General features: G+C 40.2%; 2 protein-coding genes across 4 annotated transcripts; one reads left to right on the top strand and one right to left on the bottom strand.

Moving 5' to 3' along the window:
* Nucleotides 1-475: 475 nt before the first annotated feature.
* On the bottom strand, nt 476-7,436 carry LOC120025950 (elongation of very long chain fatty acids protein 7-like). 2 transcript variants are annotated; one of them, XM_038970701.1, is made up of 8 exons: nt 7,288-7,436; nt 4,580-4,665; nt 4,033-4,223; nt 2,880-2,960; nt 2,698-2,754; nt 2,481-2,586; nt 2,223-2,359; nt 476-1,842 (listed from the first exon to the last, which is right to left on the bottom strand). In XM_038970701.1, exons 1-8 carry the CDS (start codon nt 7,419-7,421, stop codon nt 1,498-1,500), a joined length of 1,137 nt encoding a protein of 378 aa, XP_038826629.1. In that variant the 5' UTR covers nt 7,422-7,436; the 3' UTR covers nt 476-1,497. The 2 variants fall into 2 exon arrangements, with proteins under 2 accessions (XP_038826629.1, XP_038826630.1); XM_038970702.1 differs by having other exon boundaries at nt 7,188-7,297.
* A 6,062-nt stretch (nt 7,437-13,498) lies between these two features.
* ubxn8 (UBX domain protein 8) lies at nt 13,499-17,940 on the top strand. Of its 2 annotated transcripts, XM_038971146.1 has the most exons (8): nt 13,499-13,715; nt 14,014-14,142; nt 15,145-15,218; nt 15,310-15,432; nt 15,957-16,091; nt 16,787-16,828; nt 17,012-17,086; nt 17,245-17,940. In XM_038971146.1, the coding sequence occupies exons 1-8, from the start codon at nt 13,631-13,633 to the stop codon at nt 17,413-17,415; spliced, it is 834 nt and encodes a 277-aa protein (XP_038827074.1). In that variant the 5' UTR covers nt 13,499-13,630; the 3' UTR covers nt 17,416-17,940. The 2 variants fall into 2 exon arrangements, with proteins under 2 accessions (XP_038827074.1, XP_038827075.1); XM_038971147.1 differs by lacking the exon at nt 16,787-16,828 and having other exon boundaries at nt 13,513-13,715.
* Nucleotides 17,941-17,959: the final 19 nt, after the last annotated feature.

The following is a 17,959-nucleotide window of genomic DNA, read 5'->3' as shown; positions in this document are numbered from 1 at the left end:
CAAATTGACGTTGCCTATGCAAATGACCACAAAACTATCTAGCAAACATTACTAGCATTGGACAGAACTCACCAACTTTGTTGCCCTGTATGGACCCGGTCCGATCATTTTACCTTCCATTCTGGTACAATAACACACACAAACGTTACACAGCTTTCATAAACGAGAAGTTCTACCAAATATTATTGCAGACTATCGTTACTGCTGAAAACATAACATGCCATTGAGAAGCTAGCCTAGCTACGCCTCACTGACCAACTTTGAATCTCGAGCGTCACATCTGAGCAATGCGATTGGAGCAGAGACAAGCGAACCCGGTCACATGATACGATGTCCAAATATGGACATCCTGTAACAATTTAGGGACACAGTCGAGTCAACTTGCCCGAGATAAGAGAACATTGTGTAGTCTAGTATAGTTCCCTATAAAAACGTAAAGAATAAATGAACTTTCATAAATGACTTGGCCAATATATGTAGGTAAAAATAATTTATTTCAACATAAAAGCAGATTGTTCTTTTGAACAATATTGTAGCGACCTCGTCAAGCGGTTTGGACCTCCTGGCGTGATGGTTAAGGTGTTGGCTTGACAGTCGCGGGACTCGGATTCTAGTCCCGGTCGGTGCCAACCACCCGAATTCGCTACAATATTGAGCAAGTAGCTTAAAAATACACAGTATTTGCTATTGCCTGCAGTAGTAAAATAATCGCTTTCATTCAGACAATATTGTTCTGTTCTCATTCACCATGGGCACAAAGGAAATGCCAATTTTTGGTCAGCTCCTTCAATAACACTAAAAGCCCAGACAGCCTTCACATAGCCTGCTGTACATTTTACCTTGAAACGGCAACATAAAAAGACAAATGTATATACATTGTGAACATTAAATTAACACAAAAGACATCAAGTACGATCCATTGGCATACTATAAGCAATAAAGCATTTCAGGAAGTGCATTTCGCCTACTACAAACTGACTCATATGAAAAGACTAAAGCGCAAATCAGTGAAATGTATGCCACTAATTCCAGGGCTTCAGGTTCTACCAGAGCAGCTCTAAGACCATTCATATGCTCTGTTTGCGCCAGACATTTCAAGCATAATCACCTCGTTTAAAACAATACTCAAAAGCCTGTTCCCAGGCACATTATATTACAGCACAAAACCATTTACATTTAACTGAAAAAAATGGTATGCAGTGGTCCCTATAACTACATTTCTGAACAAAAGTCATGCAGTGATCCCTATAACTACATTTCTGAACAAAAGTCATGCAGTAACTCAACCACCTATAGCCAAACAGAACATATGATTCTATTCAATAACAGTGATAAGACAAAGTTGTAAGCACACACAAAAAACAACAATTGGAACCAATTAAAACAGGGAATACGCTCTGAAATGGTGGAAGTGTAACAAAAAGGAGACTTGGATGTAAAATACAGCCCGGGAAGTAGGTAATTGAGCTTGTCAACTAAAACATGAGGCTGCATCGTTTACTTTTCCTTCTTGTGAATGCCATTGCCATGGTGAAAGCCGTTTGCGACCCTGTTGGTTGTGCCATAGAAGATGCCGTTGGTTGCCTCCTTGGCGACCCTGTTGGAATGGTGAACCCCATTGGCATGGTGAGCACCGTTGCCATTCTGGAGAGCCTTGCTGTTCTGCGCAACCTTGGGCAGCCTCTTTCCCTTTGTGTATGCGTGGTACCAGAAGTTGAGGAAGAGAACCAGGAAGATCAGTCCGTAGAGACCAACAATGTAGAGAAGAACCGGAAACGTATAGGGGCAGTCCTTCATGAAGACGAATTGGCCAATGTGGACAGTCACCATCACAAACTGAACCTAGAGAAAAAGGAAACATGATTAAGATATATGGTGACTAAACCACTACAATGCAGATGTACAGGTCTTAAAAAGGGGCAGCATTGAGGAAACCATTTTACTTAAGGTAAAAATGTGGATGCTTCATCCAGCTTTGTTTCTTAAATTGTTTATCCTCAGTGCTTGAGCTCACCACAGCAGAGTACCAGCACCTCAAATGTTCTACTGCTTGAGCTTCTGTTCCTCTTCTAGAATATTAGCTCAAACAAACGGTACTACTGTGGAGCTCCTGCATTTGACTATAAAACAGTACCGGCACTCATTCTATTTCAGTCTAAGTCATGCACTTGTCCTCAATACAATTAATGAACACAGGGCACACTATACAAGTATTAGCATACCAACTGGATAGTGGTCATGTATTTCTTCCACCACAGGTACTTCTGATAGGCAGGCCCCATAGCACACACAGCATAGTAGGAGTACATGAGGACGTGGACACAGCAGTTCAACATGGCATGGAAGGTTCCCATACCACCTGGTAAAAAAAAAAAAAAAAAACATTTTATGATTTCAAAAATGGCAACAGATGGCATTGCATAATGTTAGGTCATTACCAACTCAGATTCACAAGTTCCATTTCAAGTCTCTTACTCTACCTGCTGAAAACTTGACTCCAAACCACCAAGTGAAGGGCATGATAGAGTGATGAAAGACATGAAGGAATGTCACCTGGCTGGTCTTTTTGCGGAGGACGAAGAAGATCTGACAAGAAAATAACAATGTCTTTCATATAGTTGTGTAGTAATAGCTGGTTTAATTCATAAAAATGTTCTACTTGACTACAGTTGTACAACTAAACAGGATAGTACTTACTGTGTCCAACATTTCAATAAACTTTGAGAAGTAGTAGAGCCAGCAGGTCCATGCCATCTGAGGGGGCAACAGTCAAACATTAGCCTCCGGGGGTAACAGTCAAACATTGCCACCGAATTCAGAGATACAGGAGTATTAATATTCAAAGAGTATTTCGCTAGTGCAATGTGAAAGTAGCTTACCCGGACAGCCAGAGGATTGCTGGAGTAGTCAACAAGGTCACAACGGTAGGAGTAACCATTGGCCCAACCGGACATCAGATACTAACAAACAAGTTAATGTTAGTCAAAATTGAAAAAACCATGAGAAAAAAAAAAAAAGACATCCCATTTTACAAAGCACCTCATGTAAAAGTCACACCTGTGTTATTGCAAGTAACCACCAGCAGATAGCAGCATAGTAGTAAAAATAAACCCATTATATTTCTCAAAGGCCCAGTGCAGTCAAAAATGTGTGTATGCATCTCGCCACACAGTAGGCAGGTTTCCATTGACCCAGGTTTATTCGCAAACAAATAATTGTAACATGTGTAACGGAAACGGCAGATATGAGACATTTTCTTAAGGGTGACAACACTCATCCGTTCGACAGGGGTGCATTGTGTTGTGCGACAAAACTGCACATTTTAGAGCGGCCTTTTATTGTCTCCAGCACAAAGTGCACCTGTGTAATGATAATGCAATTTAATCAGCTTCTTGATGTGTCACACCTGTCAGGTGGATGATTATCTTGGCAAAGTAGAAATGTTCACTAACAGGGAAGTAAACAAATTTGTGAACAAAACTTGTGCGTATTAAATTCTGGTATCTTTTAGGGCTCCCGGGTAGCGCAGCGGTCTAGGCTACTGCATCTCAGTGTAAGAGGCGTCACTACAGTCCCTGGTTCGAATCCAGGCGGTATCCAGCTGTGAACGGGAGTCCATAGGGCGGCGCACAATTGGCCCAGCGTCGTCCGGGTTTGGCCGTCATTGTAAATAAGAATTTGTTCTTAACTGACTTGCCTAGTTAAATAAAAGGTTAAATAAATAAACATATTTAAAATAAAAAAAACTCAGCTCATGGGACCAACACTATCTGTTGCGTTTATATTTTTGTTTAGTATAGTTAATAGACCGTTAAAGAGTTCTGGCAATAACAGTTTTCAGTTTCAAGCTCTCTACTCAGAATTCTAGAGAAATTGCTCTTTGCTGTTTGCTTTAAATAAAAACACAAAATAAATCACAGTAAGGTACTTAATTGTTACCCAGAAAATTATTTGATTTTGAAATAAAAACAGCTGCATTGCACTTTTAAGTTTAACGTTATGGTGGCCAGTCGATTTCTGAAGTGCACCCACCTCATAGATCATGTAGATGGAGAAGCCCACTATACTGAAATTGTAGACGACCATGGCATTTTTTAGGTCAAAAGGTTTGCGGTTCTCCATCAGCCGAGGGCCCAGCGTCGTGACAAAGTAGATGTAGGCAATTACGATGAGAGTCTGGGCCATCGGCGATGCCATTAGGGGCCAGTCCTCTGTCCTGGGATCTGAGTGGACCAAAAAAAACATTATTCCTGAGTGTAACGTGACAAGCCAGGGATCCTGTTCAAATAGTTCAAGTAATCACTAATCTGACATAACAGGACAGGTGTAATGTAATGAGCCCTTGTGGACACCCATCCAATTGTGTTAGAGTATTATTCTCTGTAGTAAGTCAATGCCTCAAGGAAGGGCAGGAAAGAGTTAGAATGGATGGAGATAATGTTTTTAAACAACTTAATTTCCAGTCTTAGGTATCCCTAATATACACTATACAGAAATTAAGACCTGAACTGATAATTGAATCAACTTTCTACATCAATAAATATTTGCATAACGTCGTTTCGAAATTACAACAACTTACCAGCCAGTTTAAGCCATTCATCATAGAGCAAGACTACTCTGGAGGGCAGCGAGTCGAAAGCCATTACTGTTCTCTTGTTGCACCTCCTATAAAATAAATGGGATACAATTCAGAAGTGCAATCGCAAAATTCAGAGCCCCATATCTGTTCACAGAATAGGTTTTTACAGCAAAGTAACATGCACAATTGAAATACAATGCAAGCTTTTTAAAGTAGTGCAGTAGGGGAAACTGTGCCACTGTCTGCCCCACAGCCGTTATTGTTTTGTTGACGAAGCGAGGTTTGGAGCGTCGCTCAACGACATAAATAAAAAAAGGCAGTACGTATTGTTCTATTCTGTTCTCTGTTCTATTGCGCATCCAATGACATCCGAGAGGGAAAAAAACTTCACATTCCAGCTTTTATTTTAATTTTTTTCAGTAAAAAGTTAGATTACCCTTAGCAAAAAAAAGACTGCAGTAGAGACTGTGGTAATTTGGGTGCATCAATTGAATAATAGCATCAGTTGCAAAATTACTCCAGTCAATTTTTTATTTTGGACACAGTAATTGCAGATTTTTTAAATTCAACTAGGCAAGTCAGTTTAGAACAAATTCTTATTTACACTGACGGCCTACCCCAGCCAACGCTGGGCCAATTGTGCGCCACCCTATGGGACTCTCAATCACAGCCAGATGTGATGAAGCCTGGATTTTAACCAGGTACTGCAGTGACGCCTCCTGCACTGAGATGCAGTGTCTTCGACCACTGCGCCACTCGGGAGCCCAAAATACTTACATTATACCTTTGAAACAAGGTGGATGGGTCAAATTCCAATCCTAGACATTCTCCTAAGGCTCTCAAACTCATCCTCAGCTAGCTCCACTGCGTTCTCATTGTTGCCCCTCTGATCAGTGACTGATTTAGATCTGGGACACCAGGTGGGTGCAATTAATTATCAGGTAGAACATAAAGCTATCAGGATCCGGACCTTGTAGGGTAAGCGTTAAATACCCCTGCCCTATGGTTTACCCAATTAGGCTACAAGTCAGTTGTATTGAGCTTTACAAGTGGGACAATAGAAACATGTGATCATAAATAATGTAATAGCTACAAAAGTTATCAGTGAAGCATATACTGTTAATCAGCATTGCCATTACACACTCCAAATAACATTGAAGTTTACCTTTAAAATGACTCTACACATCTACCCAGACAACCAAAGATTGCAATCTATGCCTGGGCCCAAACTCAGAATGCCCGTAACGTTTACACAAGGTTGGTCCATCATCATAACCCAGCCTGGTCTCAGAGCATTTCGTATTATTCTGTACGTAAGTCCGTAACATTCCATTTAGTATGATATGTTAGGTATGCTTACATAGATGTTACTTAAGGCACAAAGGAAAGGAGGGTGGATGGTTGGGCATCAGTTGAGGCTGCTTAGGGAGGATGGCTCATAATGTCTGGAAGGGAGTCAACGGAATGATATCAAATACATGGTTTCCATGTGGTTGATATCACTCTAGACATTATGAGCCGTCCTCCCCTTAGCAGCCTCCACTGGTGGGCATATACCACAAACGTCTAGCAAAAGATTGCGAGGTCCAATTTAATCACGGACATCTTTTTATCAACTTTCTAACTACTTAACATGATAACTAGTCCTTCCCCTAACCTTGTAACCTAACCTTAACCCCAAGCTTCACTCACTCCCGCCGGCCACAGAGCTAGAATTTGTAACATAATACGAAGGAAGGCACGAGGGGGTGTGGTATATGGGCAATATACCACAGTTAAGGGCTGTTCTTAAGCACAACGCAATTCGGAGTGCCTGGATACAGACATTAGCCGTGGTATATTAGCCAAACACCAAAAATCCTGAGGTGCCTTATTACTATTATATATTGGTTAACGTAATTAAAACTGTAAAAATAATTTGTCATACACGTGGTATATGGTCTGATATACCATGGCTTTTAGCCTATCAGCACTCAAACCATCCAGTTTATAATTAGTAATATATCATACAAAATGGATGGACATCCACAAATTATATACCATACGAATCTCTAAAATATATTACTAAATAAGGTTGCTCAGATTTACGTACAGAATAATACGAAATGCTCTGAGACCAGGTTGCATAACCACCACAATGCAATACTCTAGTCTGGGAATGTGTCTATTTGTTTAAAGAGGGTTCTCCATTACAAGCAGGTTATGTTTACGTTGAAGTTGAACACGAAATACCACGCCGTCAGGGGAAATCTCAGAAACACACCGGCTCTCCATTATTAGGCTAATCAAAATATATACGTTTGGGTTAATTACTTCAAATGTCAAAAAGTTAGACTAAACCACAACATTTTTCTGGAGAAGTGGAAGAATTAAGGTTCAATTAGTCTAATATTTCACTAACCTAAACTTTAACGCGCAAGTAGCCTAGTGGTTAGAGTGTTGGGACAGTAATTGAAAGGTTGCTAGATCGAATCCCCGAGTTGACAAGGTAAAAATCTGTCGTTCTGCCACTGAACAAGGTAGTTAAGCCACTGTTCCTAGGCAGTCATTTTAAATAAGAATTTGTTCTTTACTGACTTGCCTAGTTAACATAAATATTTAGGCCTACCTCATTGTACTGGAACTTCAAAAAGTTAAGAACTGGAAAGTGAATCGCCTAAAATTAGGCAAAACTCAACGATGAAGATAAATGAGTGAGACCCAATAACCTGTTTGACGACGATGGCGTCTCCCTTTCCTCTTCTATCTGGTACACACCTGTCGCTGCCCGGTCTGGCTCGAATGACTCGCCTGTTGGTGATGCACCGTACTTATCCACCCACTGCGATGTCTCCTCCCACATGTTGGCAGAGCGGGGCTCCGGACGAAACTTCTCCAACAATGCCCGAAACTATGCCACTTCGCTGATTGGTGCTTTCTGTTTGACGAAGTTCCAAGCCAATCCCATCGTGAGCAATTGAGAATTAATGAAACATTATATGCAGTGTGGAAATACGCCACATTTTATTTGTCACATGCACAAATTACATCAGGTGTAGACTTTACAGTGAAATGCTTACTTACTATGTACGATTGTTGGGAAATGGCTCGTAACACAAACTAACGATGCTATATGCTGGAGTAGCGGTACTACTTCACTGACTTTACTGTCCTCATGAGGAAATGTTGTCGCAGTGTCATGTACACGTTTAAAGTGGCGTTTAAATACAAGACAAATTGGCAATACAACTTTCATAACAGTTACATACCCATAAAACGAGGCTGGCCTTACTGAGTCGATAGGAACATTAGCCCGAGCTATTTAGGAGGGATATCACACCTGGCACAAATTGGATAATTCTGTTTTTCCTGCCGAGGGGTACCTTATACCTGCGCCCAAAGGGGAGTAGTTCAAAGTCCGGTTACAGGGGGTGGCTTGGGTCCAAAATGATTTTGAGAGCCTTGCAGAGGGCCCTGACCTTAAAGATCTCATCCAGGCCTGTCTGTTTGACTCCAAGTACCTTGCTTGCTGTGGTGATAATCCTTCTCAGCATATTTCTCTGGCTGACAGTGTCATTGCCAAACCAACAAACAATACAAAAAGTTAAAATACTCTCAGTATAAGATTTGTAAAACAGAGTCAGTATAGTACAATTAACATTAAAAGATCCCAGCTTTTTGAGAAAGTACAGTCTCTGTTGACTCTTTTTGTAGATCAGGTCTGTACATTTACTCCACTGAAGCTTATTGTCCAAGACGACACACATATATTTGTATTCCTCTACAATCTATGGAGTCAATGTGCACCGGTACGAGGTAGTTGAGATATTATGTAGCTCTAGGTAAGGGTAAAAGTAACAATCAGAATACATAAACACTGTGTGTGGGGGTAGAGTTGTAACAGAATGTCTTTAGGGACAACAAAATTATTAGGAAGATATATAAGCATCAACAATATCCATGCATCATCAATACCCTGTCAATTGACTTAGAAAATTATTTATATTACCATCATCCTCAATTGATTTAGAAAATGATACAGAAAGTTAGTGTATCAGCATCATCGATATCAATAAACATAATCACCAAATAGCGATATAAAAAGTAACTATATTTAACCAGGTAGCCTAGGCAAGTCAGTTAAGAACAAATTCTTATTTACAATGACGGCCTACCGGGTGCCTTGTTCAGGGGAGAAACGACAGATTTTTACCTTGTCAGCTCGGGGATTCAATCCAGCAAGTTTTCAGTTACTGGCCCTACACTCTAACCACTAGGCTACCTGCCGTCCCTACACTCTAACCACTAGGCTACCTGCCGTCCCTACACTCTAACCACTAGGCTACCTGCCACCCCAATAAACACAATAGCTCTATGCATAACTACTTCAAAATAAAGTAAAGAAAGAAAAAAATACTATTCTGTGAATCTGTAGTTATCAAGTCATAGTTTTTATTCTCTGTAGTAAGGGAATCCAGTTCCTCACATGAAGTAGGCTAAACGTTCAGGTTCAATACCATGCTTTGCACAAATACTAAAATAACAAGTACATGTTCGGGGGAGTGTTGTCAAACTTGGGGTGTAAAATTGTTGCAGGAATGTCAAACAAAGATCTCATAGTAGCCTAAACTAATAACTGAAAACATACTTAGAGCAAAACTGAGAAGGGACACATGCATATTATGCAGCACAATGCTGTAGGACATTTCACTCCAAAACCAAAGTTTGTCAGATGTTTTCAGGGAGTACACATACACAAGCATTCATGGGAGTACATATACAGTCAAATGTAAAATAACACACGGCATATAGAGAGAAAACATTCAATCACGTGTAATTTACTTCCAAAGTATCAAGTCCTAACACAGATGACTGGGGTAAAGCGTACTGTACAGTCAACCTCATTATGAGAAATTAAGGGAATGTTAAGAAAATGTAGAGCAAATACACATACACCGAAAGGGATTATTATAATATTTTTTAACCATAATTATACAAACACAAATTTATAATTTATGTTTCAATATACCTTGAAATCAGAAACATTCACAATGGAAATAAACAACAGTATCCTCATGGCTAAGTTATGCATGCCAAGCAGAGGAATAGTAACAAGTAACCTGACAGGTATCTTATCTCACTAATCGTGTACAACTTCCTTCTTCATTCTTTACCTCTGACTTCATCATTCCTCCCTTCACGTCTGGGAGTGTCAACATTACAACAAATAATTGCATAAGGAATAAGCCAAGTAACCAGCAACTATCAATCATTGTCAAAATGGTTTCTTACTGTTCGATCTTAATTGCTAGACTTAAAAAGTACCACAAAGTGTCCTAAGCTATAATCATATTTTAAAGACACACTGAAACACCCTCTCTGGCTATTTTGTTTTACTTTTCCCGTTGGAAAAACAATATCCCAAGTATAAATGCAGTAATGTTGTCATAGGCCTCCCCTGTCCCCCTTGCTTGAGGAACAATAGAGGTCAAAAGAGGTAAGGCCCACCCCCCTTCTTGTTCCATGTCATACCTGGACCACCTATTGAGATGTGCCTTTTTGTTAAGTAAATCAGGTAATAAATGAGATGAAAAGGAGACTGGAATGCATCTTTAAAGGGAATGATGATTCGTCAAAAGTATCTGAATAATAATATGGGCATCAAATCAGATTGTATTGGTCACAAACACGTGTTCAGCAGATGTTATTGCAGGTAGAGATAAATGCATGGAACAGTTTCAATGGCATATTTGGCTCAGTGGCAACTAGGGTAGATGGCAGTGCCACACCCTATAACTCAACTCTCACCTAACAAGCTCTTCTGGGTTACACTGACAACCAGGCAGTGTGATGGGGAGCTACTAGTCTACCGACTAACTGTATGTAAATTCATAACATACCTATGAGATGTCCTAAACAACAACATGTCCACTTCCTGGACAGTCAGTAATAAATCTAATTTGTAGGAAGTCATCTCTGCTTGTGTTGAATGACATTTATTATTGGTAACAAATAAAAAACGGACAATGTGAAATGGAATGTTCTCACTAAAGCCGCTAGATCAAAATATAAAAACGCAAAACTTATCAAAAGCACAATATGCTGAACAATAATCAACAGACACCACAATATTGTAGTTTGACATGAATACTTAGTATCTCATAATCAATATACTGTATCTATATGTTACACAAGGTTTACACAAAAACGTGCTTAACTTTCATACATTTTGGGGGGGTAAGTATGTCATGAATTCAGATAAAGCTCTGCAGTCAGCATTCTCTCTATTCTGAGGTTTGGTCGGTCAGGTGACCTCTAGCTCATTGTTGCTAGGAAGTCAGACTCCAGGGAGACAAAGGCCTTTCAGCCTGTGGTCTGGTCACTGCTCAAAGGCCTTTCTCTGACTTAGATAGACATGTCCTGCCAGTGGGAGTTCAAGATAGAGGCACTTGGAGATATTCTCACTCACACACATTCTCCCTGGTCACATTGTGTTATATTGTTCTTGTTCACCATTACACTTTCAGTGATTTATTCACAGATTAGACGAAGTACGATGACTAACAACTCCAGTTCTGCTGTATTAGCTTGCTCGGGAAGTTGTAGCAAGGCTGTTACTCCAGGTTTCTTTCAAAACACAGGGACAAACATAACATGTCACTGAAGATCCAGTACCATTCCTATCATCTCTTTTCTAAAACAAACGTTGACTGTTCTTTTTTACAGATATAAATTGTGTCAAACAAACTGTTCTTGCTCATATCAGTTATTTCATTAAAGCTCGTGTTGGCCTCTTTGCCTTCGTCAGAGGAAAGAACATCTGACGAAGGCCAAGAGGCTGACACATGAGCTTTAAGAAAATAAGTGATAGGAGCAAGAGCAGTGTGCGGGTTTCTCTGTGAAGTTATTACATTATTCCTACTCACCTGCAATGAGAACTCGGATAAAGGGGTACCCCAGAGTTTGATTCTGGAGCCACTATTGTTTACACTGTATATACACAATTTGAAATACTGTGAAAAAATGTTTATGAATGTTTATGCTGATGATACAGTATTGTACTCTGTAAACCAAGCCTTTTCACATTTGACATCTGATTTCCAAGCGCTACAGAAGTCACTCTTGGACCTTAAGTTTGTACTTAATGCAACAACAAAAAAATCCATGCTATTATCTAGGTCCCATAAATTACTTACTGTTTGTGGTTTAGGCTGGGTTTCTGTATAGCACTTCTGCTATACATCTGCTGGTGTAAAAAGGGCTTCATAAATACATTTGATTGACATTACTAGCCTGAACAGAACACACATTGAACGAGTTCCCTCTTATGAATATCTTGGTATCTGGCTAGATAATAAGTTGGCATTTTAAAAACGCATGTTACTGAGCTGGTAAAGAAGTTGAAGATCAAAGTTGTATTATTTTACAGAAATAGAGCATGTCTATCTTTTGATAATAGAAAGGAAGGTGTCCAGGCCATTTTTATGTCTGTTTTAGATTAGAGGGATATAATCTCCATGCAAGCAGCTGCTTCCACACTTTGACCACTAGATGCTGTTTTACATTGTGCCCTTAGATTCATTACTGGTGATTATTTTAGAACCCACCCACCTGTCTGTAGAGCAGCATTCCCTTCTGTTTATTTACAAAGCGCTCCTGCAGAAACTTCCGATGTCTCTGACAACACTGGTCAAGGTCACAAAGATAGAATACAGTACAAGAGCACAAGATTGGATAGTGCTAGAGGTTCCAAGGGTGGCATCTGATTTAGGGAGAGACTCCTTTTAGTTTTTATGCTCCACAGATGTGGAATATGTTGCAAAGGAGGCTCAGGCTTGAATGCCTGGCTCACTTTCGGGAATTTACAGCATTAGTGGGGGATGCTCCATGTAAAGATTGGGTTGATTTTTTAGGATCATGTTTTGTAATTTAGTATTATATTGATATTTTTATTGTGCTGGGCTCATTTGAAAAAGAGAATTGGTCTCAATATGAACATTAATTAACCTAAATAATTCCCCCTCTGCTGTTAACAGCATATGATAACTATAACTTCATATTTTAGCTGAGCTTTGATTCATGTAATGGGATTGACAGTTTCCCATTCTCTTCACTTTCTCTGTCTTATTTCCTTTGTCCTGTTGTCTGTATGTGGTGTCTTGAATGACACAGGTGGCATATCATGTTTGACATTTTCTGAGAAAGAAAATGTGTGATAGGTGGCATGAAATATATAGGGGTAATAATCAGATGACAAAAGAGACCACTGCATAACATTCAGGAAAGTGGGCTGTTCCTTATATGCTTCCATCAATCAAATAAATATGGTTTAAAAATACAGTTAAGACCATATCTTTATGATCAGTTTAAGACGTTTTATCCTGACCCTATATAACCTGTACTTATATTATGTACTTATATTGACCAGCAGGGGTCCCTAATCACACGTTTGCGAAATTGACAAAGATTCTTTATAACTAACCCAAGACAGACCAGAGCCTGTCGTTTCCAATGGGAACAAACGAACAGAATAGGCAGAACAAGCAAGGAGGTGAGCAGAGCCAAGCACGAGCTAGTGAAATCCTATTGGCGCGTTCTAGTATATTTATTTGCATATTTCCGTTAGGGAACACCTACTCTGTAGTGCGCGTGTGCAATAACTCAATTCGCCCATGCACTCCTAAACAACGCCATAACAAACAAAAAAAACTTTTGCAAAGGGTAAAGGATACAAAACGCAGTCCACTCTGTTAGATACTAGTTTTGGAAACAGAAAACTGTATGGAGATCAAATGTTTAATCGACGCGAAAATTAGCAGAACGTCGGCCAAAATCCATCTCGCTCCATCTTCTCCCACTGCCGGCTAATGGACTTCCTCTCATCACCATATTTGGCAGTGAGTGGGAAACGCCAACCGGATGCTTCACATTTATACATCCAGTGAAATATCTGGCTCATGGTTCTAGCTGTGGTTGAGATATTTACCGCGGAAGAATATTTTAAGAAAAAATATATAAAATTAAAAGACAAACGCAGTAGAAACGGGATAGCTTGGAGAACGATATTATAAAATGTCTTCGTCAAAGACATCTTGGCTTTTGGGGACCTTGTTAATATCAATACTTTGTTTTGTTTCTTGGAAACATTCAATAATCGGTAAGTTTATTTTTTTACTCTTGCAAGTGTTGGTTAAGCTATGTGCAAGGAGCCCATTGGCTAGTTTTGCAACAATGGGGAGAGGGATTCTAATTTGTTTGGGGATAAGTAGCTAGTTGAATTGTCATGGTGTTGTCCTTTTATTGTTGTCCTTTTATTGTGACATTACTGTCCTAACGTTTGTTTGTACACACAATACTGAACTGATTACTAATATCCACTATCCATTTGAGAAGGTGACGTGAGTGTACATTATCTATGTAAGTTATTAATTGCTTATGTCTAATCTCCATTTTAGATGTGAGAGGTGCCTTTCTATTGGTGGGGCGAGGTCTGTTGCTGTTGGGCCTGTCTACCTTGATGCTGTCATATTTTTATCCACGCCTGAGGTCTTTGTTCTCTTCCAACACCCGATCAACATCTGAATGTAGGTGACTGTCTATCAAACAGGCAATCCCAATATTACTCATTCAAATCATGCATTCCATTTTGTATAACAGTAGTCGCCAACCCTAGGCCTTTGTTACAGCAGAGTTAGCATTCCAAAACCATTCTTATCCAGAGTTTTTAGCGGTTAGGTTCACCCACAGTTGCCTGCATGTGAACTACAATTCCGACGCTGTGTTAACGTTTAGAAACTTCAAACCAGTTGTTCGAAACATGCTGATATGCCCCTTTCATTTCAACAATAAATAATTTTTCGAAAAATATACTTACTGTAGCAGTTTTGCACAGACTTGTGCGCCATTTTACGAACTACACTTCCTCCCAAGTTACATACAGGTGTTTGGAGCACGCTAGATAGCCAATTAACTCAGGTGGCTTTCTGTCTGTCTACCACAAACAAGCGATGAGACATGGTCGTATGGGAACCATATAAAGGTGTGTAGTAATATTTTATTTTAACCTTTATACGTTCCTTATGTTTCCAAAACCGTACCGCAATCGATTGCTTTTAATGTTCAGAACGAGCGTTGATTAACAAAACTCCCCCCACCCAAAAGATGCTACTGTCAATAGCATTTAGCGTCTATGAATGGGTTACAGCAGCGCCAGGTCACCAACACACCTGATTTAATTAATCTAGGCCATTAGTTGATTAGCCTAATTAGGTGTTTCAGTACTGGTGTAACCGATGTGAAATGGCTAGCTAGTTAGCGGTGGTGCGCGCTAATAGCGGTTCAATCGGTGACGTCACTCGCTCTGAGGCCTTGAAGTAGTTGTTCCCCTTGCGCTGCAAGGGCTGCGGCTTTTGTGAAGCGATGGGTAACTGTTGTCTGTGTGCAGAGGGTCCCTGGTTCGAGCGAGGGGAACGGAAGCAAAACTGTTACACTGGCCACTGTTTTTCAACTTCTGATACCAGGCCAACGATTTCTTCTGAAAATTGTGAACCAGTTGATGGTTGAAAGAAACTATGCACTGCTTCCAGATTCTGAAGATGAGGAGGCAAAACAAAGACAAAAGCAGGCAAGGGAGGAGCTGCAGGAGAAACACAGTGAGAAGGTAATATGGCCTTTCAGCAAAAAACTAAACAGCACTGCTCTTTTTTTTAACAGTAGGCTAATACTTTCCTGTGTGTGTGTTTCCCTTTCAGGCCTTCTCTTATCAGGAGTCAGTGCTGAGGCCTCGTCAGGAGTCTTCTATGAGGAAGAAAGAAGAGCGATTCTACCGCATGACGGGAGAGGCCTGGAAGCTGACTGAAGGAGAACAACTTGGGGTGAGAATAACTACCAGATACCACCCATGGAATTGTATAAAACAAACCACATAACTTAGTTGCTGGGTGACTGGATTCTCTTAACACTTCGTTCCGATAGCTAAACCCCCGCACCTTTTGCGCATGTACTACTTTATGAGTTACGAAATAAGTTGTAGGTTGTTATTTACGGGTGAAACGTAGATTGTTTTGCCCCAGTGCAATATGTAGACTAGGTTGTCATGTAGGCTAAATGTATTTGGTTTCACGCCAAAATTTGAATTTAAAAAAATAATCTATTTCAATGGGCCAGGTAAATCTACATATTAATGAATAAAACATGATAAGAATTCATATTGTACACTTTCAAATTTGCTTGGACCAAATGAACAGTGTGCTTAGCCAATGGAATGCAGTACTTGCTTTCTCCCACTGGGGAGAACAATTGTATACACCTCTTACATTTTTAGGCCTTTTGATACTTCTATGGACAAGATCCTCAGTGAGGTGTGCCAACTGTAAATGTGTTATTTATGTGGCTACAGGAAGGAGAATCGTTAGGGCAGAGAGCCCAGGAGGATGTTGATGGGACACCCAATCAGGAGGCAGTAAGAAGGAGGAAACTGCCAGAGAGTGCCACCAGACTCCACCCCAAACTTGAGGTCCCTCCCCAAAAAAGGGTGTGTATACTGAATGCCTCTATTCAGGAAAGTATGTTAAGATGCTAATGGGAAGGACATCTTTAACAATTTAAATCCAAGGACCTGAAAATGGGTTTATTCCATGGTAAGTGTTATTCAGAATTGGGACGTCCCTACCCCAAACCATAACCATTTTAAATGTCAACTTCAATGAGGTAAAATCAGTTGCAAAGTCCCAAGGATTCCAGATAGCACCAAGCACCAACCTTTATTCCAAGTCAGGTTAGTCCCGCTTGCGGGTCCCTCCTATAGTTTATTATTTCACTAAAGCAGAGGGAGTCATTGTTCTGTGTTTAGGCCAGGAATCAATCCGATCACGCTTTGTCGGCTATGCACCTTTTTTAAAGACTTCAGAGACCGCACAGTAGGGAAAGGGGGATACCTAGTTAGTCGTACAACTGAGAGGTGCGGGGGGGGGGCTGCCTTAATCGACATCCACGTCTTTGGCGCCCGGGGAACAGTGTTAACTGCCTTGCTCAGGGGCAGAATGACAGATTTTAACTGTCAGCTTGGGGATTCGATCCAGCCACCTTTCAGTAACGCTGCATATCTCGGCTCAATCAGAAAATACCTTTGAAATGGCGCATAGTCGACAAAGCACAATGGGTTTGAATCCAGGCCTAAAACCTCAATGGTTTGTGCTCTTCTGGATTTTTGTTCTCTGGATTGAAAAGGTGGTTGTTTTACCTGAGGAGCCAGCAGAGGATGCTGAAGGGGTATGTATTATAGACACTTTTGTATCTGTTATGCTATGGAATTTGAAGACACATTTTGTAAGTCGCTCTGGATAAGAGCGTCTGCTAAATGACTTAAATGTAAATGTACACTCTAATCAATGTATGATTGGCAAAAGGTGGTCAGTGAGTACAGCAAGGTTTCTCTTGACCTTCCTTTGATAGGTTGTACGGGTGGCTTTGAGATGCCCAAGTGGAAGAACAATTCACAGAAGATTCCTGAAATCCGACAGCTCCTCGGTGAGAAAAGGAGTTTCCCCCCCTTTATGTATTCATCTCATACTCAAACTTTTATAACATGGTCTCATAATCCTATTCAATAAAATAGTTAAGTTTAACATCCCAAAAGATGCTTACGAAGATTGTACTGTTTTGATTTGAAAACCCTTGTTCTGTAGGTTCTTTTGGACTGGTTGCTGAAAACAGGATATCACCCTGCAATCTACACATTATGCACCACCTACCCCAGACAACCCTTGGTCATTGGGAAAGACATAAGCATGGGGGATGCAGGCATTTTAACACACACAGTATTAAATGTGGAAGTGAAAGATCCCTCCACAACCTAAGGAAAAAGCATCAGTTCCATGCCATTTGAAAATAAAAATATGGGCAACTGGTTGCTGGATCATAGGTTTTCAGAACAGCAAATCCTTCAACTCTTTCAGACAAGGGAACAAAGCTATAAACTATGTCCATATTGCATGGATTTTCTTAATGTCAGAACCAAGTATACAACCAGTGCACTCCTTTCATGTTCAGTTGTATGAATTACTGTTTCCCAAATTATATTGCTACACAAACACATGTGGACAATGTCGAGTTCTGGTGATAAATTGTTGGGTTGTTATACCAGAAGTTATATGGTGGGGTCAATGGAGGTTGATTAAGAGCCAGGAATGTTACTAAGGGAAAAGGTTGTGGAATGGGAGCAGAGGTCAGGTCACATGAAGGAACAGTATTACCCACATCAACTTCCTGCCTAGCAACAAAGATGTTTTGAGGAGACTGCCTAAAGGGGGTATAAATACTTGGGTGTTAACATGCATTTTTCTCAGCCATTGTGTGAATAAACTTGGTTCGAGTTTTTCCTAGTCTGTTTTTACTCATTTT

Source organism: Salvelinus namaycush, chromosome 31 (genome assembly GCF_016432855.1).
Source record: "Salvelinus namaycush isolate Seneca chromosome 31, SaNama_1.0, whole genome shotgun sequence".
Classification (NCBI taxonomy): Eukaryota; Metazoa; Chordata; class Actinopteri; order Salmoniformes; family Salmonidae; genus Salvelinus; species Salvelinus namaycush.
Note: the sequence above shows the minus strand (reverse complement) of the source record. Positions and strands in the feature narration are given on the sequence as shown.

What these genes read in the sequence shown, in the direction of transcription:
- LOC120025950 (XM_038970701.1), bottom strand. Translation starts at nt 7,421, where the DNA reads ATGTGGGAGGAGACATCGCAGTGGGTGGATAAGTACGGTGCATCACCA. An exon ending in TGAATGGCTTAAACTGGCTG is followed by an intron (nt 4,224 to 4,579) that starts GTAAGTTGTTGT and finishes TGGTCCACTCAG; the next exon opens with ATCCCAGGACAGAGGACTGG. An exon ending in TTATTGAAATGTTGGACACA is followed by an intron (nt 2,587 to 2,697) that starts GTAAGTACTATC and finishes TTTTCTTGTCAG; the next exon opens with ATCTTCTTCGTCCTCCGCAA.
- ubxn8 (XM_038971146.1), top strand. Translation starts at nt 13,631, where the DNA reads ATGTCTTCGTCAAAGACATCTTGGCTTTTGGGGACCTTGTTAATATCA. An exon ending in AGGAGAAACACAGTGAGAAG is followed by an intron (nt 15,219 to 15,309) that starts GTAATATGGCCT and finishes TTTCCCTTTCAG; the next exon opens with GCCTTCTCTTATCAGGAGTC. An exon ending in TGAAATCCGACAGCTCCTCG is followed by an intron (nt 17,087 to 17,244) that starts GTGAGAAAAGGA and finishes CTTGTTCTGTAG; the next exon opens with GTTCTTTTGGACTGGTTGCT.